General features: G+C 37.5%; 3 protein-coding genes and 1 non-coding gene across 4 annotated transcripts; 3 read left to right on the forward strand and 1 right to left on the reverse strand.

Moving 5' to 3' along the window:
• Positions 1-7,771: 7,771 nt before the first annotated feature.
• Positions 7,772-10,415, reverse strand: LOC132857897 (uncharacterized). The gene is made up of 4 exons (XM_060888016.1): positions 9,674-10,415; positions 9,484-9,585; positions 8,930-9,006; positions 7,772-7,830 (listed from the first exon to the last, which is right to left on the reverse strand). Exons 1-4 carry the CDS (start codon positions 10,117-10,119, stop codon positions 7,772-7,774), a joined length of 684 nt encoding a protein of 227 aa, XP_060743999.1. The 5' UTR covers positions 10,120-10,415.
• Positions 10,416-10,489: 74 nt separating this feature from the next.
• On the forward strand, positions 10,490-11,528 carry LOC132859779 (cytochrome c oxidase assembly protein COX19). Its single transcript, XM_060890727.1, has 3 exons — positions 10,490-10,695; positions 11,125-11,236; positions 11,325-11,528. The coding sequence occupies exons 1-3, from the start codon at positions 10,614-10,616 to the stop codon at positions 11,410-11,412; spliced, it is 282 nt and encodes a 93-aa protein (XP_060746710.1). The 5' UTR covers positions 10,490-10,613; the 3' UTR covers positions 11,413-11,528.
• Positions 11,529-12,513: 985 nt separating this feature from the next.
• Positions 12,514-12,595, forward strand: trnal-aag (transfer RNA leucine (anticodon AAG)). The gene has a single exon. It is a non-coding gene; the product is annotated as a tRNA-Leu (tRNA).
• A 46-nt stretch (positions 12,596-12,641) lies between these two features.
• Positions 12,642-15,592, forward strand: LOC132859788 (solute carrier family 2, facilitated glucose transporter member 11). Its single transcript, XM_060890740.1, has one exon. The coding sequence runs from the start codon at positions 12,917-12,919 to the stop codon at positions 14,480-14,482; it is 1,566 nt and encodes a 521-aa protein (XP_060746723.1). The 5' UTR covers positions 12,642-12,916; the 3' UTR covers positions 14,483-15,592.
• The last annotated feature ends 1,678 nt before the right edge of the window (positions 15,593-17,270 follow it).

Here is a 17,270-nt window from a genome sequence, read left to right on the forward strand (position 1 = left end):
ACACATTCAGTTCTGACTCTTAAGAAAAAACAAGAAGCATTTTTCCTTTTCGACTGACAGCTAACAGCTGAACGTGTTTAAGTCACAATCTAGAGAGCAACCACATCTTAGCACTTGAAAGGCAGTTCCAGTTAATTGTCCATCAATGCAGCATATTTACATCATGTAATGTAATTATAAACTTTAATCTAAACACATATTAAAGGACACACCAGTTTATTCATCTTCTGTGTATTTCAGAATGAACTGTCAAGATGCTCAGAGAGAAATTAATAGTCAAGGTCAGTGATTTTACTGTCTTTTTATTTTATGGATTGGATTGGAATTTTTTTTTTTGGAAACCACCTCTGGGGCATAAATAGGATAAGGAATGGCTTTAGGCATCTTTTTCTAAAATGAAAAGTTATGAAAGTCCTAGATAACCCTTACTCTAGATCTTTTTCTTGGTCTGCTTCTTTATCCTCCACTCCCAGATTCTCCCATCCATCTGGCACCAAACATTCCCATGTTTTTGATTACAGAAGAAATCCTGCTTGCCCTGCTGTTATTAGAAACAGGTCTGAGAAAAGGAAAAAAATTACTAAAAAATTACAAGAAATTGAGCACTTTAACCTAAAACAGGTCATGTATGTAATGTCAAAGCCTGTAGAAATCTTAAAATGATTGATCTACATGGAGATTATATTTGAGCAAGTACTTGCAAAAGATTTTATTTTTCTATTTGTTCTAGTCAGGTGTTTGATTTAATCTGTAACAAATAGTACACATACTAATGTCTCCATCACAACCCTGTGGTAACTCTCTTGTAAAAGGGGGGCCACCTCATAAATCCAACATAGACATTCATGGTTTCATAAATGTCTAAAAATGACTTATAGGCCAATAAATTCTTGTGAGTGTTGACTAAAATGTTAACACTTTTAATCATTTAACATCTTAAATCCTTGTAGGCATCACCAACTCCAAACTCCTACACATCTGTAGAAATCTGAAGCAGTAGTTCAGAGATATCATGTGACGGGATGTGGTAGCCTAGTGGTTAAGGTGTTGGATTACCAATCGGAAGGTTGTGAGTTCGATTCCTACGTCCACCAAGCTGCCACTGCTGGGCCCCTGAGCAAGGCCCTTAACCCTCAATTGCTCAGTTGTATAAAAAATGAGATAAAAAGTCTCTCTGGATAAGTGCGTCTTCTATATGCTGTAAATTGTGACGTGTCATTTAACACTGAACAATTGAAATCAACCCAATCCAAAGTTTTATAAAAAAGCAAAATGAGAGTGAGCAATAGAGAACCGAATTATTACATCACTTGTTAGAAATAGCATAATTGAAACAATTGGAATCAGATGTAGAACAGTTCACGCAGAGCCAGATGTTTATTTATTAATGATTCTGTGTCTGCAAGTTTTACTGCTATTGAGGAATGTGCTTGTGATGTCAGCTGCAATCTGATCTGTAAAGATTTCAACATGGGTAAAGAAGTGGAATCTTTCAACATTTTACTACTGAAACACCAAGCCATTATTGTTGGTCAGTGTAGTATAAATTCCCCACGATATGACACCATATAATGGCATACATAGAGAACTCTGAGTTCTTTGCTGAAACTTATAAAAGCACATTTTGGTAAACATGTGACCAAAGAACATCAAGTTACCAAAAAAAATCTGTTGAAAAACAACTGACACATCTTTGTAGTTTAGTGTGTTCTTTACTGTTAGCACTAAAGCATTGATACTATTTATTTTTTAGACCTGCATTTGTCTGTATAACTGCATTAAACAGACACCTCATCCACCACTGGCCATCTCGTCAGTTTGATAACAGAATGTTGGAGTAAGGTGATTTTAGCCTTTAGTCACAGGAAAGGAGATAGCAATAACATTGGAATGGTTCATTATGATGTTTGGACTCAGTTCTTGTGTGTTAATGTCACAGTGTGATCAACTCCACCAATCCGACAGTAACTTATTCTTAAGATAATTCAATATGGTGTTTAAACTGCTAGGAGAAGCAGAAGATGATTTAGTAATATTGGCCAGATGTTTGAGTACACCTGACCATCACCTGACCATCACACCCATATGTGGCCCTTCCCCAATCTATAGCCACAAACATGTATAGGGTATAATTGTACAGGATGTATTTGTATGCTGTAGCATTAGGATTTCATGACAATACCCCTGTGCACAATATGAGATCCATGACGACCCATGATACTTTCCCAAGTTTGGTGTGGAAGAACAAGAATGTCCTGTACAGATCCCTGAACTCACCCCATCTGAACTCTTTCAAGATGAAATGGAACACCAACTACATGCCAAGCCTCTTCACTCAACATCAGAGTCTAACTTAATTTGTGGATGAATGAACACAAATCCCCACAGCCACACAAAATCTAGTGGAAATCCTTCCCAGGTGGAGGTTATTAGAACAGCAAAGTCTGTTCAAAAAGCACACATGGGTGTGATTGTCAGGTGTCTATAAACTTTGGGCTATAAAGCATAAAAATTAGCATAAGCATTAGCTAAAACTTTTTTAATAATCGCTAAATAAAATGTCAAAATGATAAATATTTTTGAGATAAGATCCATGCCCAGGTGCCAGTGACTGCAAAGATAATGTGTCAGGCTTTATCCATTAAACGAATCCACATTCACCACATACAAATATTAAACATACAATACACACTGGCTACCCATCAACATAATGGATCCCATTTGTTTTACAATGACTAATTCTACAAGTTATTTGTAGATCGCTAATGTAAAAGTACCTGCATGGTTACCCGAGTGATTCACCCCCTGCAGTGATGATTAACACCTAATAAACTGCTCTGCGTATATGAGGGTGTAAGTACATTAGAGAGGCAGAAAACAGAAGTTGGCTAAAGCTAGGCCTACAACACTCAGACATCTGTAGTGGCCTTTTCCTAGTAAAGAGTCTGTGTTGGATTATGCTGTTGAGTAGAGATATGTGGCCTGTTGTTTAAACAGTTATGTTCAAGGACTTTACCGCTAATATCTGTTTTGATCAAGCACCTGTTTTCTTCTCCACTAAGTTATTGTGCATGAATTATGAATGGAATAAAACATAACTGGTTGTGTTGTGACCACCCTGAGAAACAACACATCCAAAACCATTTTTTGGTGATTCTTTCTATAAGGAAACGTTTGACCGTTTCCTCATAGAAAGCTTTTTTTATTTAAATTTTTCATTATTTTTTAAATATATTTATGATTAGCCTATGTAGATTATGTAGATCATGCAAGACAAGTCTCTGTGAAATAGTTGTTACTATGGAAACTATAACATATTATAAAGAGTGCATTAATATAAACATTTGCTTTGAACTACAGTCAATGCATTGATTGTTGGATGTGCCAGAACAGTTGGATGTGCCAGAACTTTCTTCAGTTAAACAAGGAGTCATTGCATTTGGAAACAAAGATGGAGTTCTCAAGGTGAATGCATACCTTGACTCTAGGGGTCAAGCAACTAATAGTCAAGTTAAAAATCTTGGTGTGATTCTGGAGACAGACCTTAGTTTCAGTAGTTATATCAAAGCAGTAACTAAATCCGCATACTATCATCTTAAAAACATTGCAAGAATTAGATGTTTTGTTTCCAGGCAAGACTTGGAGAAACTTGTCCATGTTATCACAAGCAGGGGTGTTATTGTAATGGTCTCCACACCAGCCTTCCCAAGAAGACCATTAGACAGCTGCAGCTCATCGAGAACACTGCTCCCAGTGACTAGAACCAGAAAATCAGAACATATCACACCAGTCCTCAGTTCCTTACACTGGCTTCCAGTTATATTTAGAATTGATTTATAAAAGTACTTTAACTCATTTATAAATCACTAAATGGCTTAAATGACCTAAATACAATGCAGATATGCTCAGTGAATATAAGCCAAACAGACCACTCAGATCATTAGGATCAGGACAGTTAGAAATACCAAGGGTTCACACCAAACAAGGGGAATCTGCTTTTAACTATTATGCTGCCTGCAGTTGGAATCAGTTTCCAGAAGAGATCAGATGTGCTAAAACATTAGCCACATTTAAATCTAGACTCAAAACTTATCTGTTTAGCTGTGCATTTTCTGAATAAGCACTGTGCTATGTCCAAACATAATCCTTTCTTAGTATTAATTGTTTTCATTTTATTTTAAATAAAATTTTTAAAATCATTTCAAGTTTTTATATTTCTTGTTTTATTGTTGTGATTATTGTTTTATGATTATTTTACTTTCTTTTATGTAAAGCACTTTGAATTACCATTGTGTATGAAATGTGCTATATAAATAAACTTGCCTTGCCTTAGTCACAATGGTGTCAATGGTGCTGTTATAAAAAATCAGAATTGATTGTGTTATGCTAAAATTTAGTACATAAACTGTTTACCTAATGCAGATCATGCTGAAAGGCTCAGTAATGTCTTTTTTATATGAACACATGCTTCCTGTAGCTTACATCCTCCTTACACATCTGCACATACAGGAAATATATGTCCCCTCTGCAGTTTGTGCTCAGTCCACCTCCCACATACCTGCTCAATTAGGACTGTGTGTGCCTCATGTCTATGTATAGTATGTGTATAAACCCTGATCCGATTCCTTTTCCTTGTCTCTTTGTCTCAACACAACAAACTTAATGCATATATCATTAATGACTTCTTGCCTGTTTATATGCTATGTATTTTGGCTATATAAATAAATCTCTTAAATCTGTGTGCTGTTGAGGTAAATTTGTTTCAAAAATTATTGGAAATTTATTGGAAAATGACATTAATAAGAGGAAGCATGTTACTCTTATAGATGTCTGGTGTAGATGCTGTATATATTATGGAATTTACAGATTGTAACATCTCTGAATAAGTAATTTTCTCAGGCTGATCTGTATAAGGAATGACACAAACAATCCCAGCACTCTGACCATCCCGACCACCCCCACACTCTCACACACAGTTCTCTAGCCTGATTACAATATCTCACTCTCATTATCAGTTCAGTCATCATTTACTGATAAGGTCATTTAATTGGCTCCTAATGGCACTCAGACAATCGGAACAGACTCGTGCTGTGCATACATGAAGGGGTGAGACAATGCCTTCAAAATAATGAAAGGTAATTACACAAAAGACAACAATCAACACACTATTCAGTCAGCTGGGCATATTGATGATTTTTATATCTTTCAAAGTGTCTATTTAAAATTTGATTGGGATAAAATTATGTTTCAGTGGTAGTAACAACAAAAATAACATTAAATCTCATTAAATGAAATCGAACATACAATACACACAGCCTGCATATCATTAGAATGGATTCCAATTGTTTTACAATGGCTACAATTTGAGTGATCCAACCCCCCTGCAGTGATGATCAACACATAATTAAACAGCTGTAGTACATGCAGTGTGTATTCAAGAAAAAGTCTAAGATACACTGGAGCAGAAAATGCAGTTTTAAAGTGGTTATTTTAATGGTATACACTTCAATTGTGTTTATAACTGATAAATAGAGAATATGTGTGCTAAGATATCTAGCTAATTTAGCTAATGTTGAGTGATTGGTAATTTAGATTTATATATTTGTTTATAAAGATACGACAACACATATTTAAAAAATCTACTTGTTCTTAGATTTGTTCTAATGTTAGCTAAAGCAGCAGCTGTTATGTCATCAAATACACGTCATTGTTTTTTGTACTGACATTCAGGAATATCATTAAATTCCTTGTTTTTCCTTTGGTATAGAAGATATATTTCCTAGTTCAGTCCAACAAGCACTTAAGACCAGCATATTGTCCTGTATTTGAACACCAGTGTTGGGTCCTCCAAATAAACAGTCTGGGTTGGATTAGGTACAAACTGCTCCCTGCAGCCCTTTACACATCTGTTCACTGAAATTCACACTCAGCTCAAAGATACACAGCAGGATATGGTGTTATAATGGTCTGTTTAGACACTTGGATATATTTGTTTTGAAATATTCCTTACAAATTATTGGTGACACAAATAAATAACAGATGTTTCACGAGACATATTTTACAGTAGCATTAAGACCCTAAGGCGACAGAAATATGATGGAATAAGGATAAATCAATAGCTAGCACTACATTAATGAATAAAATGTTATGATAGAGAAATGAAATAAAACTGCTATTCCTGTTATGGTGCTCCATTGTCTCTCATTATCAGTTTAGCCATCATTAATTGATAAAGGTGCTTAATTGACTCCTAATGAGACGACAGAGTGGCAGACAATCAGACAGCAGACAAGAGCTGCGTTCATGGGAAACAATGCGTCTGTTTTCCACCACAATGATCCAGCCACACTGGGGAATTAGATCTTATCCACTCACAGTCTTAACAGTATCTTACAGGCCTGTCGCCACTGAAGCAAAGACATGTCCACTGATTTGTTACTAAAAGTTTCTTGTAATTGGGGCTGTTTTATACAGCTATTTAAATGTAGACATTTGTTTTAGGTTTGTTTGGCACAAGGCAATGCAAAAGAAAGACAAGTCAGTAATTTAATCTGGCTCTTACCAGAATGTTTTCATAACATTTAAAAGATTTATTTTGACTGGACTAAAATATAGGTTTGGGTGCCAACAACAGCACAGATAATGTGCAAGGCCTTACATAGTAATCTGGCGGATATAAAGTGGGAAGTCAATAAGGTGTTTGGCATTTGTCACAGTATTATATTTAGCCTTTTTTACAGAAATGTAGAGAGAGAGAGAGAGAGAGAGAGAGAGAGAGAGAGAGAGAGAGAGAGAGATATGCAGAACATACTGTATACATACTGCTTTAAAATGATTTGTTAGGTTATGTTCAGTAAAATGACATACAGTCTATATTGTGTTTAACACTTGGAATATCACAGGTCAAAATCTGATTTGTACTGTTAAGGTAGCAGTGTCTTTTATCTGTATGAATATAATATTAATAGAGCTATTCTAAATACTAAATTAAATGGGTAATAAAATAAAAAACAACAGAAGCCTGCTGTCAATTTCCATTGCCAGTCAATACTCTTGCTGCAGACTGCCGATCGCTGATGATAATTATGTTTACTGAGATCGCCAGGGTCGTCTGTGGAAAGCGCTTCTGCAAATTACTCCCAGCATGGGATTGAAGGGGTCTATAGGGGGTCTGTTTAAGGGTTGAGGGGGACTGTTTGTCCAGAGACAGGGGCTGAGGTCAACAACAAGCAACCCAATGCATACCTCAGCACGCTCCAGGTCCCTATGAGCTGTTTGTCTGCCATTCAGAGTCTCACCCTGCATATGACTGTGAATGGAGGTGATCTGCTTGCTTTGCCCCATTGTCAGAGCCTGTTATCTGTCCATTAGCCCAGACGTCCTCATCCCTGCCCCCTCCTTTCACCTCTGCAGCTGATAAATTTACTACGGCCACCTAAGCACGGGGTGTCGAGGGGTGGTGCAAGCAATTTTACTAATCCTGTAACTACTAATTGTCTCCTCCTATCCTATATCTTTACCAAACACAAGCACAGGAGAACGAGGTGCTACATCTGAGTATATAAGGTGCACAACATATGCCGGTATACCACTGATGCCATGCAGAGAGAGCTGCACAGATAGGACTGCACAGATAGGACTGCCAGGCATTTCTAGATATTTTAGGGGTAACACTTTATGCAGACTGTTTTGGACTTGTGTAAGCACTAAAAATGAACACTACAGCGAGGCTCCTGCACGTCCTGTTTGTGTGCATGTGTGTGTCAGTTGTTCAAGCACGGATCTGGGCCTGGATGCTATCGATGCCATACAGCCCACCTGAAGAAGGAACTATGGGGTTGAGAGAAAGAGAGACAGAGTTATCTCCCAACAGTCAAAAGGGTGATATGGTGAGTTGTGTTTTCTATGTGTGTTAAAAAATTGTGACCCATTTGTGTGAGATTTTATGCTGTACTAACCTATTCAAAGTTACTTTTCAAAAAGTTAGTGGCCTTTAATGAGAAGAACTAGCTTATACATATATACATATACATACAGACATACATACATTTTATATATATATATATATATATATATATATATATATATATATATATATATATATATATATATATATATATATAAGCACAGGAGAACGAGGTGCTATAATGTATAATACCTATACTATATTAGCTTAAATTATTAACTTAAAGAAAATTTAATATATATATTAGTCAATATTAGTCAGTCGGAATATTTAACTGTTTGAAAAGCAAATAAATTAAACTGCAAACAGAAGTTTGTTATTCAATAAATCTCAAATAGCTGTAACATAGATGCATATAATTACCATTGTAATTTTGTACTGCACAGCAAATAAGATATATGTGGGAAAAAACACTCTCTGATACAAAACTGTAACTTTGCATTCACTACTTTACCATAGTGAAAAAAAAAGCTGCTGAATTTGCATGTGGATGCCTGAATTTGGTCCTAAAAACATGCATCTGTTTTTAGGTGGCCTGTGATCATGATCGTGCCTGTGGAAAGGGTTTCTCCTGTGACCGCCACTTTGGTCTGTGTGTTCCTCTAAGACAAGAAGGGAAATATTGTCGGCGAGATGCCCAGTGTGTACGTGGACTAAGCTGCATGTATGGCAGATGCATACGGAGCATTCCAGACGGACAGGAAGGTAAGGTCAATATTATTCAATATCAAGTCAATTAAAAAGCACAACAGTGTCAGTGCATGAAGAGGAAATCATCCTGTGCATCACTATCTAAATGTGAGCTGTCAATTGATATCATCATAATCATCATCATCATCATCATCATCATCATCATCATTATTATCATCTCAGGTGCCCGCTGTAAATTAGACAAGGACTGTGGGGCTTCAATGTGCTGCGCACGTCATCATGGTGAGAGGGTGTGTAAGCGTCGGCTTTTACTGGGTGAGAGCTGCTTCGTGCCGGATGGAGGACTGGCATTTAGCATCAACCAGATCTGTCCATGTGATGAGGGACTGCTGTGTCGAGGAAACGGTCAGCCACAAAAAAGAGAGTAAGTTTTCTTTCCCTGGATGAAGAATTCCTGTAGATTTGCATAATAAGGTGGATAAATATGTGAATGTAAAAAATAACACTGTATTTTTTCTTCTGCAGGACAGAGTTTGTGTACAATCCTGATTCAACCATTTGGACCTGCCAGGTTCCAAAACACTAAGATATAGCTATTGTATAACTAATTTATTGAACTGTTGTATATACTGCTTTTAAATTGTATATATATAAATAAAGGTTTTATTCTTTCAAGCTGTCTTCAGAAACAAAAAATGTATATATTTTCAATACACAATAAACTTTCTATTTACGCATACAACACTTTTTAAAAAAACGAAGAAAAAAAATATAAGTAGCTATAAGTATATTAGCTATAAGTAGTATTGATATAAGTAGCTCTATTTACAGAAATGGTGCATCATTGTTGATTATTTTCCAATTACCGCATGCCCTGCTGTGTTTTATTCATTATATCAGGGGTCTTCAATCTTATTATCTGATTATACAAAGCCAAGTGAACTGTGTAGTACTGTATGAGACTGCGCCTGAGTAGAGATAAAATAAAATAGTTTCAATCAAATAGGGATATATTTTTATAGTGAGAATTAGATTTTTCCCCTTCAGAGTTCATACTGAAATCCGTAGCCTTTCTTCTTCTTCATCTTCTTCCTCTTTCGGCTTTTCCCTTCGGGGTCGCCACAGCAAATCATCTCTCTCCACCTATCCCTATCTTCTGCATCCTCAACACTTGCACCCACTAGCTTCATATCCTCATTAATTACATCCATATACCTCCTCTTTGGCCTTCCTCTTTGCCTCCTGCCTGGCAGCTCCATGTCCAACATTCTCCTACCAATATACTCACTCTCCCTCCTCTGAACATGTCCAAACCATCTTAATCTGGCCTCCCTAACTTTGTCCCCCAAACTTCCAACATGAGCTGTCCCTCTGATGTACTTGTTCCTAATCCTGTCCAATCTTGTCACTCCCAAAGAGAACCTCAACATCTTCAGCTCGGCTACCTCAAGCTCTGACTCCTGTCTCTTCTTCAGTGTCACTGTCTCTAAACCATACAGCATGGCCGGTCTCACCACTGTCCTTTACACCTTCCCCTTGATTCTCGCTGATATTTTCCTATCACGCAGAACTCCTGACACCTTTCTCCACCCATTACAACCTGCATGCACTCGCTTCTTTACCTCTTTCCCACTCTCTCCATTACTCTGGAATGCTGAGCCCAAGTACTTAAACTCCTGTACCTTCTTCACCTCTTCACCCTGTAACCTTACTGTTCCACTTCCCTCCCTTTCATTCACACACATGTACTCAGTCTTAGCCTTTATTGTTTTCTTACTTTAAGAAAAATCATGGCCGCTTGGCGTATCGACAGAAAACTTACATAATGTAGTAAAGCTTGGCGACTTTTATTTTGAACTGTAAAAGGCGGAAGCTGCTGCGATTGTTTCGGGGCGCTTCAGCTGACCTCATATCAAACAAACGCGCTCAACTTTTCGGTCAAATTCAATGTTAGCAACAAAACAAAAAAATATATACATATATACACATATTAACAATGTCGACGGCAATGAATTTCGGCACAAAATCATTTAAACCACGACCTCCTGAGAAAGGATCGTTTCCTTTAGACCATTTCGGTAAGTTCATTACACTAACGCGTAGAGCTTCACACCAACGCGTAGAGCTTCACACCAACGCGTAGAGCTTCACACTAACGCGTAGAGCTTTACACCAACTCGTAGAGCTTCACACCAACGCGTAGAGCTTCACACCAACGCGTAGAGCTTCACACCAACGCGTAGAGCTTCACACCAACTCGTAGAGCTTCACACCAACGCGTAGAGCTTCACACCAACTCGTAGAGCTTCACACGAACTCGTAGAGCTTCACACCAACTCGTAGAGCTTCACACCAACGCGTAGAGCTTCACACCAACGCGTAGAGCTTCACACCAACGAGTAAATCTTTATGCCAACGCTTAGAGCTTTACACTAACACGTAGAGGTTTAACGCGTAGGTCAAAATCTAGTTATTCTGTCTCATAACCTTTATGTTGGTGTTTCCAGGTGAATGTAAGGAGTTCAAAGAGAAATTCATGCGCTGTCTCAGAGACAACAACTTTGACAGCACTCCTTGTCGACTACAGTCCAAAGATTATCTGGAGTGTAGAATGGACAAGTAAGATGGATAGAGAGCTGGTTATATATAAATAAAGTGTCTTCAGCTCATATATTTACTCGCAATGTGTATATGTCTTTTTCTTTAGGCAATTGATGGCGAAGGAGCCTCTAGAGAAGCTCGGCTTCAAGGACCTAATGGACCAAGTCAAAGAGGAGAGTCAGGAGAAACCTTAACAAAATCAAATCATGAAATGTATTATTTATTTATCTAAAGTTTGTTATAATGGTACTGTAAATAAGGTTCATGTATATAAGTTATAATATGCATAAAAGTTTTTTCATATATCTTACACTCAATCGTGTTTATTCATACACCAAACAAGCAAGTGACGGTTCATTTGTGTCGCTTGGATAGGTTTTTTCTTGTGGGCAGGTAGTTTTTTAAGATTACATTCTGTTAAGAAAGTTAAGAAAGCATTTTGGCTACAAGTGTGCAAGATAAATCAACAGTTGGTAGTCTGACAGCAAGCTGCAGATTATAGAGAAAACAGGAATTTGTCAGAAGAACAACACAATCAGTAGAAACTTTGGGGACGAGGAAGAGTTGGTAGTTAGTTATAACCAGCTAGTGTTAGTTAACGTACCCTCACAGCAAGCAACACTGTTAGTGCTGGTGGTCTTAGTATTGGACTGTTTTGGTATTACTTCATTTCTAGCTTTGATTTTTTTTGCAATAATTGTATACACATTTTTGAGCTAAAGTTGTAAGAGGACTGGAGAAACCTTTGACCACATGCCATAGGACTGGGTCGGAGAATCATCTTAGCTATTTGTTTGGATTTGTTGCTTTTCTGTCAACCTTAATTTGCAAATAATTAAGATAAGCTTGAGTTAAATCATATTAAATGAGTTTAACATTTTGTCAATGTTGAAATCACTACCCTTTGTAACAGAAAAATTATAAACAGCTGCTTTGTTGCTTTAGTGTGACTCAAGTGTAATTTATCTAATAAAGCAAATATTTAGACAATTTGTCAGCTATTAGAACAGATTCAATCTGGTGCTTCCAACATCTGACCAAGGCCTGACTTTAAGCAGAAGACAAAAATGAAAAAATGAAAAGATTGTTCGCGAAAACAAAAAGTATATTTGAAAGCAGGACCATATAGAGAGAGAGAGAGAGTGAGTGAGTGAGTGAGTGAGTATGCGGTCCTGTGATGTTTGACCAAAAAAAAAAAAAAACAATTTCATAATGAAAACTCTTACGCAGTTTTCATCTACTTTGGTGATGTGACTTTAGATGTTACTAAAAATACTTATTTTTTTTCCTAATGTGGTAGCGTGGCCGAGCGGTCTAAGGCGCTGGATTAAGGCTCCAGTCTCTTCGGGGGCGTGGGTTCGAATCCCACCGCTGCCAACAAAAGTTTTCGTGAAACGTAAACGAAATAATAAATAGATGAAGGTAATTTGATATCGAATAGATTCAGTTGATCTTTTTGCAGTTGATCTTCATACATCATAATATCTTGCCTCAACTGTGACTGTAAAACATTATAAATGCACGGCTCTTCTGAATGGTCTCTTATTTTGAAAACAATACCGGTAACAGAGAACGTCCGGTTGTGTCGTCCTTCACACTACAGAGAAGCCGGTTGAATGTCATTTGGTTTTCTTTCCATGTTTTTGGAATAGCCACATATGTGCCAGTATGAGATATGTGCTTGTAAATGATCTTTAAATGTTTATTAGAGAAAAAAATAATAAAAAATTAGAGAGTTTATTATTAAAAATGAACAGACCAATGAAGCCTGATAAGGGTTGTTCTTTGACTCTTGCACTGACCGTGTGCTCTGCTGCTATTGGGGGAACTTTTCAGTATGGCTACAACCTGGCCATCGTCAATGCACCCACTGCATATATACAGAAGTTTATTAATGAGACATACATGGAGAGATGGGGCACTCCTCTGGAATCCAATCAGGTGGTCCTTATTTGGACTGTCATAGTGTCTGCTTTTTCCCTTGGTGGACTGTTTGGGTCTCTGCTTGCTGGCCCAATGGCTATCCGCTTTGGACGCAGGCAAAGCTTGTTGCTGAATAACTCTTTCCTTTTGGTTAGTACAATCATGTCCTTGGCCAGTCGCTCAGCCAGATCCTTTGAGATGATCATGATTGCTCGTTTGCTTGTAGGAATTAATGCAGGCGTGAGCATGAATGTCCAGCCTATGTATTTTGGGGAGAGTGCACCTAAGGCTATGAGGGGTGCTGTTGCTTTTTCTTCTGCTGTTTTCACAGCACTGGGAATCCTGCTGGGGCAGGTGACAGGTTTGACTGAACTTTTGGGGAGTGAGGCACTTTGGCCGTATCTTCTAGCCAGCAACGCTGTTCCTGGACTGCTCCAGTTGCTCACCCTACCCTGGTTCCCAGAGAGCCCTCGCTACCTGCTCATCGACAGAGGTGACAGAGAGGCCTGCAGTCGTGCTCTTACCCGCCTGAGGGGCTGTAATGTGTCTGATGCTGAGATGGAGGAAATCCTGGATGAGCAGAAAGCAGTTGGTGACACACGAGCAAAATCACTGTGGGAACTGTTGTCTGATTGTAGCTTTCGGCGTCAGCTGTACATTGTCATGGGAGCCAGTAGCTCTATGATGCTCTGCGGGAATGACTCCATTTACTTCTATGCCTCATACATATTTCAAGAGGCGGGAATACCCACAGATAAGATCCAATATGTTTCCATTGGAACAGGTGCTTGTGAATTCACTGCAGCTATAATGTGTAACATGCTAATTGAAAGACTGGGTCGCCGCTTGCTCCTTGTTGGTGGGTATGTGCTCATGGCTGGCTGGGCAGTGGTGTTCACTCTGTCTATGTGTCTGCAGGGTAAAGTGACTGGCATGCCCTACCTGAGCATGGCATGTGTCTTTGCTTACATCCTGAGCTTTGGCATGGGTCCTGCAGGAGTAACTGGGATACTGCCCACTGAGCTCTTCAACCAGATGGCTCGTCCTGCAGCTTACATGATTGCCGGCTCTATGATGTGGCTCAACCTCTTCCTGGTGGGAATGGTCTTTCCTTTCATAGTCAAGAGTATGGGCCAGTTTTGTTTCATTCCTTTCTGTGGTGTGTGTGTGCTCTCAGCCATATTCATTGGTCTTGCCTTACCTGAGACAAAGGGGAAGACTATAGCTGAAATCTCAGCAGAGTTTGAGAAACACAACACGAAGCCTTTATCTAATTCAACACAAGACCAATTACGGCTACAGGAATCACAGCAAATGATCCAACTAAATTCCTATGATTGACAAAGTTCATACAAAGTGATTATACCATGCATATTGCTGACTTTGCAATATCATATAAAATAAAGAAAGAAGTATTTGCTGCATCTATTTTGTTTAAAGGTAAATTCAGGTATTTTGAGGAGACAATGGATTCCTCTAGCAGACACCAAATGTAATCTATTTAATTATAATTAATTAAGTAATGATTTTTTTTTGTTATTTGGCATATGTATATGTTTGTTCTTGGAAATGTGCGTGTACCAAAAACAAATTATGTCAGCTGTCTCTGTATGTATACATGTTAATATTTTAGTGGTATGATTTATTTTTGACTGTGTATGCTCTGATAAAAACATTGTGCATGACAAGCTATTTATGAGCTACATTCAATTTGAAAATATAAAAGTTATTTTTGCTGAATTGTACAGAGATGAACTATATGTAATTTTATTTTAAACTGAGATTCTCTTCCAAAACTGAAGTGCTGCTATGTTGCTTCTGTGTATATGGTGCTTCTTAGTAATGGTATGAATAGACTCAAATAGACCTCGTATTTAATTGTACTTGAAAGCAATTTGTGTTAAACTACAACTGTTGAAAATGCTATACCTGATTGTGATGCATTTAAAAACAAAGTATACTTCTAGTCCTTTACTCAGAAGCTTTATCTATTATATAAAAATGACAATGCATTTTGAATGCAAAAAATATTGATTTCAAACAAAGCAAACTATATTTCACTCCAAGTATTGTTGAAACCAACTTTCTTTGAAAAGGATTTTGTATGTCATGAGTATGTCGTATGTCATGAGGACCAATGTAATCATTTTAAACTGCACCTTGACAAACTTAGCTCTGCATCAGGTCTGCAATATTACCCACCGACAGGTGGCACTGTATCTCGGAGACTTTCCTGGCTGTGCTCATGCACTGGTTCAACACTTTATCACTGCATACTGATTCTTGTCGCATGTGAACAAGGTCACTCTCAGCATGTCAGTTCATATCCAACAGATGACACGATAGCAGATGGAAAGAATTCATTCTGCTGATATTAAAACAAAAATTTCCATCCTTCTATCTGTATACAAAAATATTTATTCTCATATCAAACAAAATGAAAATAAAGTATGATGCCTGTATGACATGATAATGTAATTGTTGAATCTTTTGAAATGAATGTTTAGTATATTGCACTGAACTCTCGTTTCTTAAATATTTGTTTCTGGGAAATCTTGGTCAAACGTAAGATACTGTGTTTATTTATTTATTTATTTATTTTTCTATTTAACCCCACAGATTACATAGTGCAAAATACAGAGGACAAAATCCAAAAGACAAATAATTTCTATGGGTGGCTGGAAATTCTAGATCATGTCTAAAAGATTTGAGTGACACCTCAATCATTAAAGCTTCATTTTGTAATTGAGGATTCTGTTGGAGTGAACACAGACAAAAAGGTATCAGCACTTCCTTCCACCATCAACAAACTACCACAAAAAAAAAAAATCAACATTGGATACAAAAATAATGGAATAAGACCCAAGAGATATATGGACACCAAGTCAGAAAGCACAATACATCTCAAACTGGCTCCATGAACATGATAATGAGTTCAGTCTACTCCAGTGGCCTTCCCAGTCACCAGCTCTGAATCTAATAAAACACCTTTGGGATGTGGTAGAACAGGAGATTCACAGCCTGAATGTGCAGCTGACAAATGTGCAGCAATTATGTGATGCAGTTTTGTTAACAGGGACCTGAATCTTAAATAATGATTACTACACATTCCGGATTGTGTGTCACAAAAAATATTTTTTGTTCAGTGAATTCAGTTTGAAGGTAACAAAATTTTATTGGTAGTTAATGTTTTAAATTCAAATTACTGAAAATACTGAGAAATGCATTTGGTCAAAATAGGAACAGTATTGTTCTGATCAAACAAAATCTTTATATCCCACTTAGTCATTTCTTTTTCCAGCAGTTTCAACAATAAATATGTAACAAGATAAATAACCTGATATCCTCAAACTATGAGCCTTTGGGGTTATTTTGCAGGTAGTGGCAACACTTATGGTATCATGAATTCAGCTAAGTATTAAGAGGTTTAAACCTAAAGCCTGGATTCCTCTGCTAGACTTGGCTTTAGATGCATCTTCCAACAAATTCTACAGCATCCAGATCAGCCCAGAAACATTTGTGGGAAAACAAAATCATTATTTGCAGTGGCCATCCCAGTCTCTTAAAACATGCACTATGAACTAAAGAGGGAGTGAAACAACAATGATGGAAATATTCTGTATAGAAGTGTTGGATCTTAGGGATTACAGATAGCAGCTTAGTGCTATTATTCTGTCAAAAGGAAACTTTAGCACACATTAACAGTCATTCTGAAAACAGTGTTTTGCAGATAAAAGAAGATGTTTTGAAATATTGTGATCTTGTGGCATCAGCACGATTCAAAACTCATACACATTCAGATCAAGAGCTTCAAGTAATTTTCACATCAAACATCTGAATGAAGGAAAAGCACAATCTCTGTGACTTTGATTGTGGAATGACTGTTTTGAGTATTTCATAAAATGCTGATCTCCTGGGATTTTCACACACAACATGTATTGCACTGCTGCCACATGTTTTGCTGACGTGTATAGGTGTTCCTATTAAGGTGTCCAATACATAGTGGAGCAGTCTGAGTCTGTGACTATATGACCTTTCCCCAGCTTCCCAAGTTTCAATTCCCTGATTTAGAAGTGAAGGTGTTAATAAGTGTATATTATAAGAGTAATGACACATTACTCAGTGTTCT

Source organism: Tachysurus vachellii, chromosome 2, assembly GCF_030014155.1.
Source record: "Tachysurus vachellii isolate PV-2020 chromosome 2, HZAU_Pvac_v1, whole genome shotgun sequence".
In the NCBI taxonomy this organism is placed as follows: Eukaryota; Metazoa; Chordata; class Actinopteri; order Siluriformes; family Bagridae; genus Tachysurus; species Tachysurus vachellii.